Genomic DNA, 22,176 nt, shown 5'->3' on the forward strand with positions numbered 1-22,176 from the left:
CTGCAAAAGAAAAAGATGAAGGAAAATTAAAAGCAACAAAGGGCATCTGTACACCTACAGAGAATTTTTCCAAGATTCCTGGGTTTTATATTTAAAAAAACCTAGGAACAGCGCCTACTTGAGTATGCTCATCAAGCTGTGAGTGTGTGTATGCAAAGGTGTGTATCTTTGGGAGCCACAGTGGTGTAGTGTTTAAGTACTTAGCTGCTAACTGAAAGGCTGGCATTTCAAACTGACCAGCTGTGTCTCAGAAAAAAGATGTGGCAGTCTGCCTTGGAAACTCTACAGGGAAGTTGTACTCTGTCCTGTAGGGTCACTATGAGTTAGAATCAAGTCGATGGCAACTGGTTTGGATTTTTTATTCTTCTCTCCTAAGATATCCTCAGTCATAAGATAAAACATGAATTTAACTAGTGTTTTAAAAGAAACTAACAAAAATTAAATGCGCATACTGATTGCAAATAAGCATCACAATAATTAAAATTGAAAAGAAAAAACAGTATCTTCGAATTGAAGAAATACAGTATATTTCAAAAATTCTATCTGCTTTGGGACAATGTCAAACCTCCCACCGTGACATTATGCAGGGTAAAAATATCAATTGTTTAATTCAGCAGTTATTTTACTATGACAATTAATATGGCTTAACATAGGGTCGCTATGAGTCGGAATCGACTCGAGGGCACTGGGTTTTGGGTTTCTGGGTAACTTACATATGGAGCCCTGGTGGTGCAGTGGTTAAGAGCTTGGCTGCTAACCAAAATGGTCGGCAGTTCAAATCTACCAGCTGCTCCCTGGAAACCCTATGCGCAGTTCTACTCTGTCCAATAGGGCTGCTATGAGTCGGAATTGGCTCAATGGCAATCGGTTTTAACTTACACATGAAATTCAAAAAAAATATTTTCACTGATTTATAAAAATGTGTTTTCCACCTCCACTTCACTGTTTAAAAATCTTATTGAAATTGTTATTGTCCATAAGCAAGAGGGATAAGAAAGGGCGGGGGGAAGCTAAGGAATGGTATTTTCATAAAACTTACTACAACTGGGCTTTCTAAACTTCTACAGACTACTGCATACCCTGCCTCAGGAGACCCTTAAAGATATAAAAATTGTTTTTTTTATTGGCTTTCAGATATTAAACCTAGTCTTTCACTGGTGTTGATCCTGTAATTCCTGTTACTAGGCCTAAACTGAGGGCGAGTTTTGTAGCCGACCACGGCAAGTAGTTGAAGGAAGTTGCTGGCAGGTAAAGACAATTTTCCTCAAGTAAAAAAAAGGCTTCTCTCTGGGTTTGCTGTGTTAGTCATGATTCTGTCATTCTTAGTCTCTGGATCCTTTGTTTGTCCTGCACTTCTGCTTTTCAGTTTTTAAAGGATTTCACAAGAGGCAATTTACTGATAATCTCTAGATCTTCTTTTCAGTTGTTCCTTATCCCTTTTTGGCTATCTGCATGTCTAACTGTTGACACACAACCTTAACCATCACGTAATTCTTCACCTCTCCTGTTCAGACGCACTATTAATTAGCCTTATGTTTCCCTTCTTTTTAGTTCAAAATGGTAAATTTTCTTTAAGTTTTATTATAAAACATGTTCATATTATTAATAAACAGGAAAAGAGAGAAGAAACAATGATCCATTATCTTATTTAACTAACATAACCGTTTTTTGGTCCTCTAACATTTCCTCCTAGTCTTTTGGCTTACTCAAATCTTTTCATGTGTAGTTGTTATCATAGACTAAGTAGCCTAAATAGCTTTGCATGTTATTTTTTCATTCGTTATTTTTCCCGGGAAGTATTTTATGTTGTTACACAAATTTCTTAATGATAATTTTTTTTTGCTGATCAATATTCTGTCATGTGGATTTCTTCCAAGTTAAATATTTTTTTTTTGCTTTGGACAATTTGTTAAAAACTGTTTTTTTGCTTTATATGTCATATTGTGAAGAACACTGTAAGTTTAGCTACTTCTATATTTTAAACTACTTCTCTAGATATATTTCCAGAACCAGAATCGCTTAGTCAATGAATGAACAATTTTACGTCTGTAGGTGGCATGCGTGGTTACAAGCTGGATGATTTGCTGAAGGACTGGTGGTTCTAGCCCACCTAGAGGTGCCTCAGGAGACAGGTCTTGGCAGTCTGCTTCCCAAAGGTCACAGCCTTGAAAACCTTATGGAGCACAGTTCTACTCTGCATACACGGAGTTGTCATGAATTAGAATAGACTCGATAGCAACTAACAACAAACAGATACATACTGCCAAAATGTTTTCTACTCTTAGCAGTAATATATGAGAGATTGTTTCTTTGAACTATTCTCAACCTTAGCATTGTTTGACCCTTCCTTTTCACCTAGCCGCCTATGCTCTATACCCCCAAAAGCAATCATGGCGTTTGCTGCTGCTAATGCACTGTCTGAGACCCTTCTTTCCTTTCACGTAACAAAATCCCATTCCAAAAGGGAAAGGTGGCCACCACAGGGCCACCTTGAATGGATCCTGCAGAGACTGAGTGAAAGTGGCTCCTGGGATTGAGGGAAATTGCAGATTTCCATTAGAAGTAAATTGGAACCAGAATTAGGAGTATACTGTGGCTTGCGAAGCAAGATTTTAACATCTTCATAAAAGAAATGTGAAAGTGTACTTCTTAGCATATCTGCTAAGAAATGAAATAAGGTGGCTGGTGTGACTGAAAGGAAAGAAGACTGCAGTAGGTTCTCTATGTTGCATTTTCAGGTCTCTAATGATACGCTCTTGGCCTCCAAGCTCCTCATCTGTAAAATGGGAGGGCTGGAAGAGAAAACCTCTGAAATGCCCTCTATATTCCATGGCCAGAGTGCAGTCAAGCTAGAAACACGACACAGGATTTGTTCTTGGCCTGAGGGCTGGCTGGCTTTAGCACTACACTTTCTACATTTTAGGAGAAGCTCTCAAAGACATATGTAGAACACTCTCTTCGGAACTTGGACACATCAAAGTGAAGTGATTAATTCCTCTGGAGAAGGCTACACAAACCCTCTCATGTGTATAGAATCATGGCTTTTTAGATTGGCTTAGTAGGTGCTATGGAGGCCTAGTGGTGCAGTAGTTAGGAGCTCAGCGGCTAACCAAAAGGTTGGCAGCTCAAATCCACCAGCTGCTCCTTCAAAACCTGTGGGCAGTTCTACTCTGTCCGATAGGATCACTATGAATTGGAATTGATTTGATGGCAACAGGTTTTTGATTTAGTAGTGGCTACAGCAAGAGTGGCAGGCCCAGCTTGGGGCCAGAAAAGCTGGTATTTTCCTTCCAATTTTACTGTTGACATTCTCACATCTTCTGCTGCATTTTCCTTAGCAAGCAGCCTAAAACTCTGCAGGATTTTAAACAAAAGGAATCCGTGCTTGTGGCAGGAGGGAGGGAGTGGGTCTTGAGAAAAGGGAAGAGACACATTTTATAGCTCTAATTTCAGAGAAGTACAAATTTATTCCCCTCCCTCCCTCCCTCCCTCCTTTTCTTTTTTCCATTTTCCAAGGGGGAGGGTAGTCTGGGGGACATGGTTAGGGTTGTTGTGTGCCACAGAGTCTACTGCCACTTATAGCGACCCTATAGGACAGAGTAGAACTGCCCTATAGGGTTTTCTAGGCTGTAATCTTCAACTGGGATTTGGGGGGTGAAGGTGGGGATTCTGTATCCCATTGGACCACTGGCAGTGTCTGAAGACATTTTTGATTGTCGTAACTAGGAGGGTGGTTGCTACTAGCATCTAATGGGCAGAGAACAGGGATGCTGCTAAACATCCTACAATGCACAAGACAGCCCCTCATAACAAATAATTATTTTGGCCAAATTTCAATAGTACTGAGGTTGAGGAACCCTGTTGTATGTTTTATGGATTAACTCAGTTAATCTTTAGAATAACCCCATGAGGTAGGAACTCTTAGTGTGACTATTTTGTTATTATTTTATAATAGTGAATAGAATATATATTACTATACAGTACATTAACACTACCTATTATACATATATATTTTTAGTGATGCTATATATACTATATACAAGTATATATTACACAGCTTTTATAAAGTAATATAAAAATTACATATGCACGCTTTAAACATAATCTCCAGGTGTTTGAGTTTTTCTTTCTTTTTTTTTAATTCAGATAATAGATTTTACAAAATAGATTTGGGGTTTGAATTAAAAACAATGGCCATATCATTGTGTCATCTAGATTTTAAATTATTAATAATTTCTCCTGATCCTCAGTCACACGCTACAGAAGTGGTATTTTATGTCACATGTGAAACTGGGCTATTAGACAGAGAGAGCAGTGTGGTATACTGGAAACACTACCAGACCAAGAGTCCAAAGGCGCAAGTTTAGCTTGGTCTTCATCTCATGCACCATGGCATCTTTGGGCGAGCTGCCTAACTTCTCTGAGCATTAGAAGCTCACCACCCCCCTCCAAACAGGGGGGTAGTGCCTTTTCTGAGGAGTCAGAGGGTTGCTAATAGGATAAAACAAGTTCACATTAACGGGGGACGAATGACTTGGAAAAGGAGGGTGAGAATGGTTGCGTAACTTGAAGAACGTAATCAATGTCCCGGAACTGTACATGTAAAAATTGTTGAACTGGTGTATGTTCTACTGTGTGTATTTTCAACAACAACAAAAACATTTTTTTAAATAAGATCACTTGTGAAAGTGAACGTGAACTGCAATGAGCTTTGCCACCACCACAACTTTTAAGTTACACACGATGAGTGATCACTTTTTTTTTTTGGCTGTACATTTACTCACTTAGCCCTCACCATAGCCTGTGAGGCAGGTACACTCATCAACACAAGTGGAAGATAAAGAAACTAGGCACAGAGGTGTAACTTACCTAAGATTACAAGGATAGTAAGTGGCAGACAGGAGCCTGCCCTCCTCATTAATACTGGCCTCTCACTACCAGAGGTTGTTTAAACCATTAAAGACACGCTCTCATATTAGCATGTTTCAGCTGGTCAAGGCTCCCTTCCTTCATTACTAAGAGTCCCTCTGCTCTGTAGGATGCCATTTCTACTCCCCAGTCCTGACTTCCAGCCACTTGAATCATGCATCAAAGCAAAGAAGGATGAAGTCTCATTTTATTTATTTATGTGTGCATAATACACATATTCAAAATAATGTAAAATTCAAAGGCACAAAAGGATATACCGTGACAATTAATTCTCCTCCCTTCTCTTGTTTCTATGCTAACAGACCTTCCTACTGAGACAACCAGCATTGCTGGTTTCCTATATATCACTTCAGCAATGTTCTATTAAATATATTTTATTTTTCTAAAATAAATATACAACTTGTAGCATACCACACATATTACTTTACAACCTTATAGTTTTCACTGAAAAATTATCTTGGAGATCAGTTCACATTAGTATTTATTTCCAGGTGCCAATGAGTCAATTATGACTCATGACTACTCTTGTGTATCAAAGTAGAACTGTGCTCCATAGGGTGTTCAATGGCTGATTTTTCAGAAGTAGATCACCAGGCTTTTCTTCCAAAGTCCCACCATGGACTCGAACCTTCAGTCTTTTGGTTAGCAGCCTACCTTGCTAACCATTTGCACCACCCAGGGACTCCATTAGTAGATATAGAGCTCCTTTTATTCATATTAATATCTGAAGAATATTCTGAGATTTATTTAAATAATTCTGAATAGATGAGTATTTAATGTACTTCTGATATTTCAAACATTCTACAATGAATATCTTATGCACATATTTCTCACACTGCAACAATACATTCAGGATAAATTCCCACAAGTGGAACTGCTGAGTCATAGGATATCTGCCTTCTAATATTTATTGCAACAGCTAAAGTGCTCTTCATAGAGTTATACCAATTTACACTTCCATTTTAAATGCATGAGATCACCACTGAATATGACTTTTCTATATTCTCATAAAACAGCACAGCATAAAAATGTTTTCTCTTTGCCTATCTGTAAAAGATTATACCTCATTATATTTTTAATTTTCATTTCTCTTATTATGATTAGACTGAAAATTGTTTCTTATATTTCAAGAACCAATTATATTACTTTTTTCTATGAATGGCCTGTCCACACCCTTTACCCATTTTTCCAATGAGCTGGCTCATTTTTTCTTATGGGTTTGTAGGAACTCTTTAACTTTATGGGAAATAAACCCAAGTATTTTCCCCTAGTTTCTTATTTATCAGTTGCTTTTTCTGTAAAATTTATTTTAATTAGTGCTGATTTTCTAAAAAACAAAAATTCTAATGGCTTTTGGGTTTATTTCATATTTAGCTCTTTTCCACTCAGTGTATAAAAATAACCCATGTTTTCTTTTAGTACTTCTGTGGTTATTTCTCACACTTTAAATCTTTGAAATATCGGAATTTACTTTGGTATATAGTAAGAGTTTGGAATCAACTTGTTTTCCAGATGGGCACTCAGTTGTCACAATATTATCTACTGAATAATCTATCTCCTCCCGCCATATGAAATGTTAGCTCTATCATATATAAACTTACAGTATTATTTGGATCTATTTTTCACTTTCCAGACTGTTTCATTTATCTGTCTGACAATCAATATACCAGTCTTGCAGGCTATTTTAATTATCGTACCTGTATAACCACCACCACAAATAATATATTTTAGTATCTGGTAGGGCTCGTTCCCTTCATTATTTGTCTTTTTCAGAGTTTTCCTGGCTATTTTTTAGGAACTTCGAATCATCTGGTATTTTTATTAGGATTGTGGTATATTTTTACATTAGGAAAAACTGATGCCTTTAGGGTATTGAATCTTTCCATCCATGGACATTGTATACTTTTGCATTTGGTTCAATTCTTCTTACTCCTCCCATGCCTCTACCTCTTTTGGTGAAGCTCTGTAACATTTTAAAGGTTTTTTTTTTTTTTTTCATATGTGTTTTCCTTTATTCTTATTACATGTACTCCTAGAGTTAAGAATGTATTTCTACCTGGTCAATGTTATCGTACGTAGGTCTTATTTATAAACAGACATGGCAATAAAAACTGTTACCTACAGTTTTATATAAAAAGTCATTCATTTTTATTTTGGTTTTGGTTGAGTGACCAGTTCTCGAAACCTTAGCAAATCCAGGTTTGAAAACATAACATATCTCTTTTTAAACTCCAGCTAAGAAATACTTTTCTCCTAAAATATTGAAGCATGAAAAACACAACTTACTGGATTTTTAGAAACCTTAGTTTCATCTTAAATTTTGGTAGTACACAGATCTTAGCAGTGTTGTATTACATTATTAAGAATTTATATGAAACTAGAAGCACAAAACTTACCTCCTAAATTCATTCCAGCTTGAAGACATTTCTGAAGTCTGCAGGCAGGACAATTCTTCCGTCGAATCTTATCAATGATGCAATCATTTCTTCCAGCACATAAATAGTTGTGTTGCCCTGATTAAAATAATAAAGAAAATTGTTCAAATAAAGATGATTATACTAATATACAACCAGAATATGAAGTTTCCCCTTTCTGGTCTTGAAATTGCGTCTTTAAGGATAACTTAGACAATAGGATGATCAGCTTAATGGCATAGCTGAGACTTTAGATTACTCAGATCTGGGAAAAGCATATGCTTGGAGAGCAGAAGTTACTGATAAAATATAAAATTATAGCCTAGCTCTACTATTCATTTATTTATTTAAAAATATTTACTGAACAACTACTAGGTACCAGGCACCATTAGAAGCACTAGGGATACAGCCATGAACATGACAGACCAAGATCTCTGCTCCTGCTAACCTTCATTCTAATGGGAGGAGATACACAATAGGTAAGGTAAGTAGGTAAAATATATAAAATGTTAGGTAGTCACATGTGCTAGGGAGAAAAATGAAAAAGAAAGGGACATATAATCTGGTGGATGTGGAAGAGGCGTTGAAAGTTGAGACAGAGTGGATAGGGAAGGTCTCACTGGACAGGTGATTTTAAAATAATGATCCAAAGGGAAAGAGGAAACTTCACTGTGTAGATACCTGGGAGAGAAAACATGCCATGCAGAGGGAAAAGCAAATGTGGTAGGGGCAGGATGGGGGATGCCTGGCATATTCTAGGAACGGCAAGAATACCAGTGTGGATGAGCAGAAAGATTGAGTGGAGAGTAGCAGGAGATGAAGACAAAGCTAGCATGATCCTGATCATGGAGAGCCTCTCAGGTCATATTTAAGACTTGCACTTTTACTCCGATTGAGATGGGAAACCACCAGCCTAGAGGACTTGGAGAAGAGGAGTGAGGTGAGCTGATTTACATTTAAAAGGATCTCACTGGCTGCTGTGTTGAAAACTGACCACATTGGATCAAAGACAGAAGCAGGGAGATCAGGAATAGGAGGCTATTACTATAATCTAGTGGAGAGATGATGGTGGGCTGGATCAATGTGGTAACAGTGAGGGCCATGAGAACAGTCAGATTCTAGATGTATTTTGAAGATAGAGCTGTCAGGATTTACTGACAGACCAGATATGGGACATGAGAAAAAAAGGGCGAGTTAAAGAGTCATCAAGGTTCTTGGACTGAACAACTAGAAAAATGGAACTGCCAAATAATTAAGCTGGGGAAAACTGTGGGAATATGTGGTTTATGGGGGATTATGGCCCACAGTAACACCACCACCCCAGCTCAGTCATGGACATGTTAAGTTTGAGATGTCTGATGGGCACTTAAGTGGGTGTCAAGTCAGTGGATACACAGGCCTCGAGCTAGTGAGAGGTCTGGGCTGGAGATGTTAACAGGTTATGCTCATTATTTTAAGCCAGGAGAGTGGAGGAGATCATGTAAGAGTGATCACAAACTGAAAAGAGAAGAGGTCCAAGGACTAAGTTATGGGGCACTGAAAATATCCAGACTCAAGAAGAGAAAGTCCCAGTGATTACTATAAAACAGTGAACGGGCTCTAAAGCACCCCCTTCTGCCCAGTACCCTACTTGAAAACTAATATGAGAAAATAGGACTTAAAGGTCAGAAATTTTGTCTAATACTACCTCATTCTCCCATACTGCCAACCTGGGAGACTATTTCCAGCAGAAATCCCGTATGTGTACCACAAAAGGGCTGAAAAAAATCAAACTTCCATAACTTAGAAGATATTTTACTTGCCAGAATTTTTCTTAGTCCATATTGTAACTAGTGACTATGAGAATGGTGGGTTTATAAACAGACAGAAACACAAGAGGGAAGTTACTGTGGTAGAAAAGAGGGGCTCCATTTTTGACAAACTGAGTACATAGCACTCAAACTTTCGTTGTCAGAGATTCCTTTACTTAGCTTAAGTCATCTTTGCTTAAGGAATCCTCTTTTAAGACCTGGCAACTAGGCAAGTCATTAGCAGCAAGAATTCAGCTTTAGTCATCCAATCATCTAACAAGAAAGGTAATGGGGGAATGAGACACTGGCTAGTACGCTTTAATGGCATTTATATCAGGAAGAAGCACATGGATGGCAGATAGAGAGGAGAGGGGAGGAGATGGGAAGGGACAGAAGGGGAGAAGAGGGGGAGAAGAATAAAGGGGGAAAGTGAGAGAGGTGAGAAGACCATGAATGCAACTTTGACCTAGTTAAAATGAGTTTAAAAATCACATCACGAGTCATTAAATCATTCTAGACATTATCATTTGTATGATTTGACTCCTATAGGAAGCCTCAGAAGCAGTTACTATATTTTGCTACCTTCTCAGTTGATAATGCAAAGGCTCTGTATTTGCATTCATCTCAGCCCCAGCCAGAACTATAGAGTCAGAGATCAAGAGCTTGAGCTCAAAGTAGACAGGCCCGGCCACTTACTACTCATGTGGCCTTGGGCAAGCAATTTAACCTTCCTGAGCCTTACTTCCCCAAAGGAACCCAAGAAATGAGAACAGTGCCTGCCTGGCAAGGATAAGTGAGATGTGTGTAAATTTTACATTAGCCCTAAGCCTGAAACACAGTAAATATTCGATAAAAGAAGGCAATTATATCAATCATTCTGGCAAATGCTGTCAACCTAGAATTCTATAATCTATGAAAATATTTTTCCAAATGAAGGTGAGATAAAGATATTTCTGGATAGACAAAAGCTAAGAGAATCTTTTTACTACCAGAACCACATTACAAGAAATGAGAAAGGAAGTTCCTTAAACTGAAGGGAAATGATACCAGATGGAAATCTGGATATACAGAAAAGAAAGGAGAGAACTGGAAATAGTAAATATATGGGAAATTTTATAGGAAATTTTCTTTATTTTCTTGAATCCTTTAAAAGTCAAATGGATATTACCCAGTATGCCACCAGGGTTTCCATATATCCCATAATACAATTTTATTATCCTTACATGTATGTAAAATATTTTATAACACAGCATAAAGACAAGATGGGATATAAATGAAACTCTACTGATGTAAATTTCTGACATTATACTTGAAATGGCATAATATTAATTTAGGGTAGCCTATTTTTTTTATAGCCCCAGAAACCCTGATGGCATAGTGGTTAAGTGGTACAGCTGCTAACCAAAAGGTCAGCAGTTCGAATGTGCCAGGCGCTCCTTGGAAACTCTATAGGGCAGTTCTACTCTGCCCTATAGGGTCGCTATGAGTCGGAATTGACTCGATGGCAATGGGTTTTGGTTTGGATGGGAGCCCCGGAGGCACAGTGATTAAGAATTTGGCTGCTAATCAAAAGGTGGCCAGTTTGACTCTATCAGTCACTCCTTGCAATCCCTATGGGGCGGTTCTGCTCTGTCCTATAGGGTCGCTTTGAGTTGGAATTGACTCAGTGGCCACAGGTGGTTTATGATAAGAGGACATACTGTAGTCTGTAAGGTGGCAGTTCCAAAGTATGCTCCCTGGACCAGCAGCATGAGCATCACCTAGGAACTTGTAAGAAAGTTAAACTCACAGGCTGTACTCCAGACTTATTAAGTCAGAAAATCTGGGGACAGGGCTTAGAAATCAGTGTTTTATATAGACCTTCAAGTGATTCTGACTCATACTAAAGTTTGAGAAACATTGTCTTAGAGCGACCACTAGCATAAAGGAACTAAGAGGTGCTAAAGAGACAACAGAGGTATAAAAAGTCATACCAAATCCAAAAGAAGACAGAAAAGGGAAAACACAGGAACAAATAACAGAGGTAATAAATGTAAAAGAAATGCCAAGAAAATTGATATAAACCCAAATATAGCAATAAATTAAATGTAAATAGTCTCAACACTCCAATTAAAAGGCAATGTAGTAGACTAGATTTTAAACAGCAAGACTGAAGTGTGTACTGATATGCATTTTAAACATAAAGGCAGAGACAGGTTAAAGGATAAAAAAGACATACCATATAAACAATAAGCATTAGAAAGCTGATGTGGTTATATTAAAATCAAAGTAGACTTCAAGACAAAGAGTAACACCAAAGATAAAGCGAGTCATTTATAATGACCTTTTTAGATATAACAATCCTAAAGCCTAAATGTGTACACACTTAATAGCAGACCTTCAAAATACAACAAGAAACACCTGACAAAAAAGATAAATTCAAAATCACAGCTGAGAATTTAAAAATCCCTCTCTCAGCAACTGATACAGAAATTACTGTATAGAAAATCAGTAAGTATATAGAAGATTTGAACAATATTGGCAACCATGTTGACCCAATTAACATTTAGGTAACACAACTGCATAACACACACGGTCTTCTCAAGCACCCACGGAACATTCACTGAGATATATGAATATATCATATCTTACACTATTAAATGAGTCTCAAATTTGATAAGGACTGAAATTACACAGAATGTTTTCTGACCTCAAAGGAATTAAACTAGGAATCAATAACTAAAACATATATAGACAAGCTCTACATATTCAAAAACTAAGCAGCACACTGCTAAATAATTTATGGGTCATGGAAATTACAGAACATTTCAAACTGAATGGTAAAGAAAAACAAAATATAAAAAATTTATTTTCTCACAGCTTTAGTAGGTTAGAAGTCCAAATTCAGGGCGTCAGCTCTGGGAGAAAGCTTTTTCTCTCTGTCAGCTCTGGAGAAAGGTCCTTCTTGTCAACCTTTCCCTGGGCTAGGAGCTTCTCTGCGCAAGAATCCCAAGTCCAAGGGACACACTCTGCTCCTGGTGCTTCTTTCTTGGTGGTATGGGGTCCCTACTCTCTGCTTGCTTTCTTTTCCTTTTATCTCTTGTAAGATAAAAGGTGGTGCAAGCCACACTCCAGGGAAACTCCCTTTACATGGGCTAGGGGATGTGACCTTAGTAAGGGTGTTACAATCCCACCTTAAACCTTTTTAACATAAGATTACAATCACAAAATGGAGGACAAACACACAATACTGGGAATCATGGCCTAACCAAGTTGACACATATTTTTGGGGGACACAATACAATCCATTGCAGATTCCAATTTTGAAAGAAGTTCTACTGTGGGTAAAATGCCATCAAACAGCATCACATGCTACAGAGAAATCTTTCAAGAAAGGAAGAGTCAATCGATGTAGCAAACTCCACTGTTATCTTATTTTAAGAAATTGCCACAGCTTCCTCAACCTTTAGCAACCACAACCCTCGATCAGTCAGCAGGCCATCAACTTCAAGACCCTCCACCAGAAAAAAAATTATTTGCTGAAGGTTCAGATGATAGTTACCATTTTTTAGCAATAAAGTATTTTTTAATTGAAGTGTATACATTGTTATTTCAGATATAAAGCTATTACACACTTAACATACTATAAAACCAAAACCAAAACCAAACCCAGAGTCGTTGAGTTGATTCCAACTCATAGTGGCCCTACAGGACAGAGTAGAACTGCCCCACAGAGTTTCCAAGGAGTGCCTGGCGGATTCAAACTGCCGACCCTTTGGTTAGCAGCTGTAGCACTTAACCACTACGCCACCAGGGTTTCCTAACATAGTATAGCATAGTATAAACATAAGTTTTATATACAGTGGGAAACCAAGAAACTCAAGTGACTCGCTTTACTGCAATATTTGCTTTACTGTGGTGGTCTGGAGCCGAACCCTCAATAGCTTCGAGGTATGTCTGTACATTGGTTTCTCAGGAGACGGAGCTGACTCTACGGTAACTAACAAGAACAAGAGCACCCTTCACTCCATAAACATGTAAGTCCAAGCCCCTAAAGGACCACATTCAAAGTTATATTAAGCTACTGGGACACAACAAGGGGAGGTGGTTTTATCAGAGCTCAAAGACGTACTTTGCACAATTTTTGCCATTTCTAGAAAAATAATTCAAAGCTTGGATCAGAAGTACTTGACCCAATAACACCAAATCATTGTTTTTATTACCAGTATTATACAGTTTTTATTTAGGAGTCTTGGGTGTGCAAATGGTTAAGCAATTTACCACTAAACCAAAGGTTGGCAGTTCAAACCCACCCAGAGGCATTTCGGAAGACAGGCCTGGCAAACTGCTCCTGAAAGGTCATAGCCTTGAAAACCTTGCAGAGTGCAGTCCTACTCTGTAACACGTGGGGTCTCCACGAGGCAGAATCAACTCGGCGATAACTGGTATTGTTATTATGGGCATGGAGGATAACATGTGCCGTGGCTTACTTTCAGAAAATAAAAAAAACTTAAAAGATTGGTCACTGTGTATAATCATATCTCTGTTGCCTGGTGGTGCAGTGGTTAAGAGCTACAGCTGTGAACCAAAAGGTGGGCAGTCCGAATCCATCAGCCACTCTATGGGGGCAGTTGTACTTTGTCCCACAGGCTGCTATAAGTCGGAATTGACTCAACGCCAATGGTGTTTTTTTTTTTTTTTAATTTTATTCACAAGTACGGACACACAGGTAGGTCCTGAATCATAAACACTTTACTTACAGATACCCAAAACTACAGAGGGACAGTGCAGCTTGCGGCCAGCACTCCCCTTGCCCATCTGACCCTGGCTCACGTTCAGCCCTCAGCTGTGGCGACACTTGTGGCACAGCTTCCCTGTTACTTCCTTTCTTAACCTTGGGAAGGGGCCCTATTCCTGACTTCCCTTGGCTCAGCTGATTTCCTATTTAGTGACAATCTATAGACACACTCATAGATGGCAACGGGTTTGGTCTGGTTTTGGTATAAATAACACACATCCACTTCAACTCCCCATCAATGTTCTGCTCCTCTTTAACTATATCTGGAAATAGACTTTATCCTGTTCCACTCCATTTGGGAGCTAAGCAATAACCATGGCTGCCCATCAGAGTAGTAACCCTTTGTCAAATAAAATACTAAAGTTTTCAGGAAAAGTTAGATCTGAAAAGAAGCCCTAGCAATACCTTTTAGAATCTTTAAAGAAAGATTCACAGAGAAGACGGTACTTGATCCTGCTAATGAACAGGCAGGATGTTAAAGAGGCGCTAGTTAGCAGAGAATGCTCCACGTTCTGACTTGAAAAAAACTGACCTATTATCAAACTTTGGGAGCACAACCCTTTTACACATAGTGGGCTACTGTTTGCAGAAAATGAGAATGCATGGAACACTGACCTTTATCCCTGCCCCGGTGCCCCAGCCTTGGTCATCCTTTCCCATCCTTTCAAAGGTGAAATGCCGGGGTCTCAGACTGAGCTGTTAGAGGGGAACGCTTCTGCAGCTCCAGATGGAGGAAGCTCAGGGACAGACCCCTATGGCCTCTCTCTATCCCCTTTCTAACTCTGCCCCTGATTAGTTAAGTCTGAGAAGAGTAAACTGGGTTTGCGTGCCTCAGCACAGTCCTCTTCCTCTTGGGGAGACTTCTTTAAGGAATAGCATTCAGCCCCACCCTTGAGGGAGGCATGTCTTCATCCAGCATTGCCTGGACCTGTGTCTAATTACGGAGTCCAGGCAGCAGGCCCTCTCGGCTCTTATCACTAAGTTATATTCTTCAGCTTACTTACCAGCGCAGTACACTGATGGATTTTTATCTTCCACCAACCACTCCTTTGTTTTATTTTTCAATGTGTTCAGAATTCAGGCGGGAAAATGCAGTAGCGCTATTTAATGGGTCCCAGAGAGATGAAGAGGAGTCCCTGAGTGGTACAAATGGTTATTGTATCAAAAGGTTGGAGGTTTGAATCCACCCAGAAGTGCCTCAGAAGAAAGGCTTGGTAATGTACTTCCGAAAAATCAGTCACTGAAAAACTTATGGAGCGCAGCTCTACTCTGACACACATGGGGTTCCCATGAGTCCGAATCAACCCCACAGCATCCGGTACTGGTTAGAGATTAAGAGACAGCCCAACACCAGAAATGCTGAGATTCAGATCTCAGCATCAGGGACACAACACAGAGTTCCTGAGCTTCACTCAATCCCACAACTAGGGTCCCATGGTTCCCCACAATCAATTTCCCCATTTTGCTCCCCATTTCCTAGTTCTCCAGATCTGAAGCTCATTATTAGGCTGGGATCCCAAAGAATATGGACACTGTGGAAGGCAAATGTTGGGGTGCAAACATCGTGATGACAGGTAAGGCATATTTTAAAGCTTCTTCTATTGTTGTGCTTGTTTTTCTTGTAAAAAACAATCTCGTCAAAAAAATTTCACCAACGAGTCTTGTTTTCCTCTCAAACCTTACTTTCACGCTTATCATGTTACATGAAATGTAATTTTCTCTTTCACACCTTGAAGATGCAAGAAAGTTTAAATGAAAGGAATAGGAACTTAAAAAACAGTTTAATATTTATCACTATTTGAACAATATTTTGCTTAATAATTTGTTACATGCCCAGAGCCATTAGCAAACCTGAGTGCTTTGTTGTTGCTCTTCATTAAAACATGGGAACTACACTCTTTAGTAGGTAACCAGGCTTTGTTAGAGTATCTCTTCACTTAACTACCCTGATGGATATTCTAGAATAACCAGACTTTATGTTCAATTAAGCACAGCTTCAAGCCGGTTCAAATCCCTGCTCAGAATCTGCATTTCCATCCCAGATATACTGAATCAGAATCTACATTTTAACAAGATCCCCAGGTGATTCTTGTGGATAATGAACTTTGAGAACCACTGTTCTACTAGTAAAGGAGCTCTGGTGGCATGCACGGTGGTTAACGCACTTGGCTGCTAACCAAGAGATCTGCAGTTCAGACCCACCAACTGCTCCGTGGGAGAAAGATACCACATTCTGCTTCCATAAAGATTTACAGCCTTAGAAACCCTATGGGGGCAGTTCAACTCTGTTCTATAGGGTTGCTATGAGTTGGAATTGCCTGAAGGTAGTGGGTTTTTCTTTTGTATTTTGGTTTGATGGCTCTGCTAGTGGTTCTCAGAACTGGTCCCTAACCAGCAGCATCAGCCTCCCCTGGCAACTTGTTAGAAATGCAAATTCTCAGCACGGGTTTGAAGCCCTGAATGTTTCTCTTTTTCAAAAGAACCATTCCTTTTCAGCAGCAGAAAGGCAATTTACCAAATCTCCTTCAAAATTAACTTTTTGTTTAAATCTCCTTTTCATTTTTAAAGGTCCATTTGCTGTTGTCCTGCTGGAGAATTTTTTTTTTTTTTTTTTTTTTAAGCAGTTGTCAACTGCCCAGCAACAGCAGCCTGTGTTTGCAGTCACTATTTTGGGCTACATCACATGTCACTTACATAACCTTGTTTAACTGCTCTTGAACTGGTTCTAACAACCTGGGAAACAGATTAGGGCAGTCCCAGCAAATTCCCGCATTGCAGATTCTGACGGGCGATTTCCCAGCCCCCTCCCGCCTAAATCTTACAGTGTTGCATGGTGAGTAAGGCAGTGTCCCACAAGAACTGGTTATTCATTGTCAGAGCCAACTAAAACATTTGATAATTAACTTCCTCTGCTCAGTTTAAACCAGTCCAGTCTGACCATAATAAACCAATGAACAATGATCCCTGCTGCTAAGCTTTATGAGTGAGCCTGGATTAACATGCTTTAAAATGCCGGCATAAAAAAAAAAAAAAAATCCTCATGTGAGCAGTAAGTATGGGTTGCCTTTGCCACCTTTAAACACAAGTCTTTGGAAGTTATGTTTTTGGGGATTCTAAGATTTTAATTTCAAAGTTAGATTGGACTTTTTTTTTTTTCCTGTATGGTTTCAGGAGTTCTTCCCAAATGGGTAAACATGGAATTCCCAGATAAACATTGTTCTCAATATGAAAGATATTAGTTTTTCATTTAAAAAAAAAAAAAAAAACTTTTAATTGTCATGACTTGCATTTTGAGCACGCAGCATATTTTCGTAAAAGCTAATCAAAGAAAATATTATATGACAAAAGCCAAATGCTACTACGCTTTTAACCTTGAGGGACGTTTATTATGCTGCGCAATAAGAAAAAACAAGCAAGTCATCGACAAGGAACAAGGAACATTTTTTTAGGAGGAGTGACTTATGTCTTACACACATGCAACAGTAGGAATTTAGCATAGTTGTACTTCACTAAGCAAAAACACTTGTTATCTAGATAAACTGGTAAGTTATTCAGGGCAGTGGGCAGGGAACTAACATTTGTTGAATTCCAATTATTCCAACAGGTGCTTTGCCTAATCATATCATTTAATCCTTAAATAAAATCCTATGGGAGGAACCCTATGAGATTGGTAATATTATTCTCATTTTATCAATGAGGGGTTAAATTATGTGGCTAGCTTAGGTGGGATTCATATCTGAAGCTCAGATTATGGCACTTACTCTTTCCATGGCTCCATACGTAATAGAAGTATCCCAAGACACTTAGACCTTGATGACAAAATGGGGCAGAAACAGAATCTTTGTAGTAAAAAACACGCTGAAGTTACCTGTTTTGGGGCTTCACAGAAGAAATAACATTAGACCTGTGTCTTGAGGAGTGTTGATTGGATGGGATAATAGAGAAGTTTGTTTCTTTTTTTTTTTTAACCAGAAAAACAACATATTAAAAAATAAATGTCAAAAGGCATCATATAATGATGCATGGGTGAGCTCCGTGTGGCTAAAACACAGGGGCGTGTGCATGTGGAGGTCCAAAAATAACACCCAGACTAAAACATCATTAACTACTCGGACACTGGGAAAAGAAAACTGCATGAATTTAAGCAATGGAGCTCTGGTGGCACAGTGGTTAAGAGCTCAGCTGCTAACCAAAAGGTCAGCAGTTCGAATCCACCAGCCGCTCCTTGGAAACTCTATTGGGTAGTTCTACTGTGTCCTATAAGGTTGCTATGAGTCGGAATCAATTCGGTGGCAATGTGGTTTTTTTTTTTTTTTTGTGGTGTAATAGTTAAGAGCTTGGCTGCTAACCAAAAGGTTGGTGGTTCAAACCCACCCATAGGCTCCATGGGAGAAAGACCTGGTGATCTGCTTCAGTAAAATATCACAACCTAGACAATCTTGTGGGGCAGTTCTACTCTGTCCCGTGAGGTCACTATCAGTGGATGGCACCTAACACCAGTAACAACAACATTTAAGTCTTGATTTAAATATGCATAGAGTGGCATATTTACATATTACTTAATCGCCTACTTTTTTGCCCTGATCTAAACAACCCTGTAAACCCCAGACCTTGAAGGAGGTGCAGGCACAGCCCTGCAGGAACTTGGAAGCATCACAAGTGCTAGTTCTCAATGATCAGATTTCATTCTTTTCTGTCTAACCAGCTAATCCCCAAGATCTCAGAAGTAGAAACAAGGCCTGGGGGAACAGGAGGGAATCTTGAACAGCCACCCTGGCCTCAAGCTCTTTGTTCTGAGTTGAAGGGCTCAACCCAGCTCAAACCAAACCAAACCCGTTGAGTCGATTTCGACTCACAGCAACCCTATAGGACAGAGTAGTACTGCTCCTTAGGGTTTTTAAAGGAGCGCCTGGTGGATTTTTTACTGCCGACCTTTTGGTTAGCAGCTGTAGCTCTTAGCCCCTACACCATCAGGGTTTCCAACCCAGCTCAGCCATAGCCTGGTTTCCAAACACCCATAAAGTTCGAGACCCAAATGAAAACCAGATCAGAGCTGATATTAGTAATACAAGGAAACTGTATCATAAATTTCTACCTATTCAAAATTTCTGCTAAAAAAAGAAACTGTCAAACGCTTTCATATGCGATTACTTTACACACACATATACACACCCAAGCACATGCACATATCAAATCAGACTCATCTGGATGTGTAATGATATAATGTATGCAAATGGTACAAAGTGAAGAGTACAATGGGACACATGGTGAAAATGATTTCTCCCCTCTCCTTTCCTCCAACCACCCAGTTCTCTTCCCCAAAGGCAACCTGTTATCAACTTCTCTAGCCTTCTAGAGTTTTTCTTGGACACACGTTTTTTAACCACAGTAGATATGTCCTGTTTGTTAAGGTAGGCATTATTAATTCAGTATGTCTGCTTGCTCTTTTATTAATTAAGAAAATAATTATTGGGTAGATATTACATGCCTGTTATTGTGTCCATGCTGGGGCAAAGACATGAGTAAGACACGATCCCTGCCCTTGAGGGACACGGCGCCAAGTGGGAGACAGGCGCCTAAGCAAAATTAAGCCCTGGGGCAAGAACAGCAATGAATAGAAGGCTATGGGAACACAGAAGAGGAAGCACTATTTTTGCCTCAAAAGTCAGAAAGGCTTCATAGAAGAAATAGCATTAGACCTGCATCTTCAGAAATGTCTGCTACATGGAAAGGGGAGAGTTTAAAGAGTTTTCTAGCTGGAGAAACACCAAATTAAAAAGTAATGCTGTCAAGGCTCACCTATATTTAGGGATGGGTGAGCCTGGCTGGTATGGCTGAAGCATAGGAATGTGTGAGCATGGAGGTATTAGGAGATATGAGTGTAAGGACATGCTATGCTGGGCTTGGGTCCCGACGTGCATCTTCAGGCAATAAGGAAGTCAGCTCAGGTCTGATTTGTGTTTTAAGAAGTTCACTATGGCAACGCAGTGGAAGATGTACTGCAGTAATGGCAGAGGGACGGTTGAGCCCAGACGAAAGATGGCTCTTTCAGAAGAGGACAGTTATTAGAAGATACAATTTCCAGTTAAATTAATCATCATTATCTATCTCTGTTAACTCTAGCCCCATCCTTGCTATTCCATATCTTAATTGCCTGAACATCCCACTCATTATCTAAGTGTGAAAAGCTGAAGACATCCTAACTGCTTTCTTTCTGTGCTCCATGCAAATATTCTACACCTTCCTGATTTTATAACTCAGTGTTGTTGACTTCTGCTTCCCAGGTCCCATCATTGTCTCAAAAGAAGCAGTTCATGTGTATGCCTGAGATAAAAATGGCAGTCTTTGAGTTACCTACGTAGGCTTGCCAAAGCAGACTAGATATTTTCTTCTTTTATCTTTCCAATTTCACGGTTCCCTTTTTGTCCAATTTTTCCCAGTAGAAATGATGCACGATTTTAGTATATTTGAACTAGAATTCTTGGGCTTCTGAGGAAACAGTGGTACAAGAGGTAAATATGTATATATGAGAATTTTGTGTAAGATTGTTTCTTCAGTAGGGGTTGACAGTTAAATACAGATGAGAAAGGGTGGAGGGGAGAGAAATGGTGGGAAGGTGTGCTTACTGATCTTTGTTCTGTGAAACAAGATAAGCTGTCTGACAAGGGTGGTCATGGATGAAGGACCAATGAGTGATGCAGGCATGGAAATACGATAGCACAAGGTAGAAGTGGGGAGGACTAACATTTGTTGAGTATCTACTGTGTTCCAAGCTACTAGGCTTGTTATTAGGTGCCTTCGAGTTGGCTCTGACTCATGCACAACAGAACAAAACACTGCCTAGTCCTGTGCCATCCTCACAATCATTGCTATGTTTGAACCCATTGTTGCAGCCACCATGTCAACCCAGATTGCTAACACCTTGGCTCCCTCTGAAGTCCAGCCCCAAGACTGGGGCTCTGATACTGTCCTTTCAGAGAGCCCATCTGCCGAAACTTCTAAATACTGTCTCCTCCTGTACCCAAAGACCCTCACCATGTCCTGCCTAGACCACCAGGGGCTTCTACACTCTGTCCTCTGGACAGTACTTCCTTGTGGCATCCGTGCCCACCTCAGTTCTGGTTTGATATTCCAGGCCTTTCCAGTTTGCCCCCTTACCTTTGTTAATTTCCAGAGATATATTTCCTTTCTCTAAGTCCCTATTACCATTTTTCTTACACAGAGGCGATAAGACACAGAGAAAAAAATAAGTAATGACATTTAGTTTATTCGCAATTGTTATTTTTTTTCTCTCTCAAAAAGAGACAGCTTGTCAAGAGGAACACACAAAAACTGGTTTTTTTTTTTTTTTTGACCATTAAAGAAGTATAAGTATTTACAAACTGATGGGTCAACTTTCATTGCAGTCATCTGCAAACGAAAGACTCACTCGTTTTAGTGGTCTATATAACTGGAAACTGCCAGCTGATTTTAAGCTCACCATCGTTAGCTGCCTTTGAGTCATTCCCAACTCATGGTGACCTCATATGCAATGAATAAAATGCTGCCCAGTCTTGTGTCATCCCCATGATCAGGTGTGGATCAGACCATTGTGATCTACGTGGTTTTTGTTGGCTGATTTTCGGAAGCAGATCACAGGCCTTTCTTCCACGTCCGTCTTAGTCCGGAAGTTCCACTGAAACCTGTTCAGCATCATAGCAGCACGCAAACCTCCACTGACAAATGGTTGGCAGCCATGTATAAGGTGCATTGGCCGGGAACCAAATCTGGGTCTCCTGTATGGAAGGCAAGAATTCTACCACTGACCCACCACTGCCTTCATTCAGCTTTTTAGGAGAATCTAAATAGGCCTGGGATTGTTATGGTGTGTCCAGGCCTTACCGCCTCTGCTTCCCCTGCTCGTCCAGTTCTCTCATCTCAAGGTCCCATCCAGTTAGGTTACAGGTTGATTCTGCCTAAGGCTACATGTTCCTAGACTGTTCCAGTCCTTCCCTGCTGCCACCCCCAATCCAGGATGCTTGGTCTGATGTGTTTGCGTGGAGCTGTACCACTGCACTTCACCCAACCTGCAGCCTACCCTGGCGATGGAGCAGTGTTCTCTTGCTATGCAAGAGTTTCCCAGCCTAAGTTCCCCTACTGGGCCCCAAGTTACATGTCAGCAAGGTCCTTCTGTTGCCTGTTCTTCCCTCCTTGGAGGAGGTGCTACATGGGTCAGATTCTAGAGGATAGTCCATTTTTGCTAATGGAACAATGAATGTGGACAGAG

General features: G+C 39.8%; 1 protein-coding gene across 2 annotated transcripts in view; it reads right to left on the reverse strand.

The window, feature by feature from the left end:
- NR3C2 (nuclear receptor subfamily 3 group C member 2) overlaps positions 1-22,176 on the reverse strand; it is a 349,336-nt gene that overhangs the window by 89,736 nt on the left and 237,424 nt on the right. For both annotated transcript variants that reach the window (XR_010317445.1, XM_064267555.1), the window contains exon 4: positions 7,326-7,442. Coding sequence is in view for 1 of the 2 variants with exons in the window: in XM_064267555.1 (XP_064123625.1) it covers positions 7,326-7,442 (117 nt within the window). In the remaining variant the exon portion in view is untranslated. The remainder of the gene's footprint in view (positions 1-7,325; positions 7,443-22,176) is intronic.

This window comes from Loxodonta africana, chromosome 13 (assembly GCF_030014295.1).
Source record: "Loxodonta africana isolate mLoxAfr1 chromosome 13, mLoxAfr1.hap2, whole genome shotgun sequence".
Classification (NCBI taxonomy): Eukaryota; Metazoa; Chordata; class Mammalia; order Proboscidea; family Elephantidae; genus Loxodonta; species Loxodonta africana.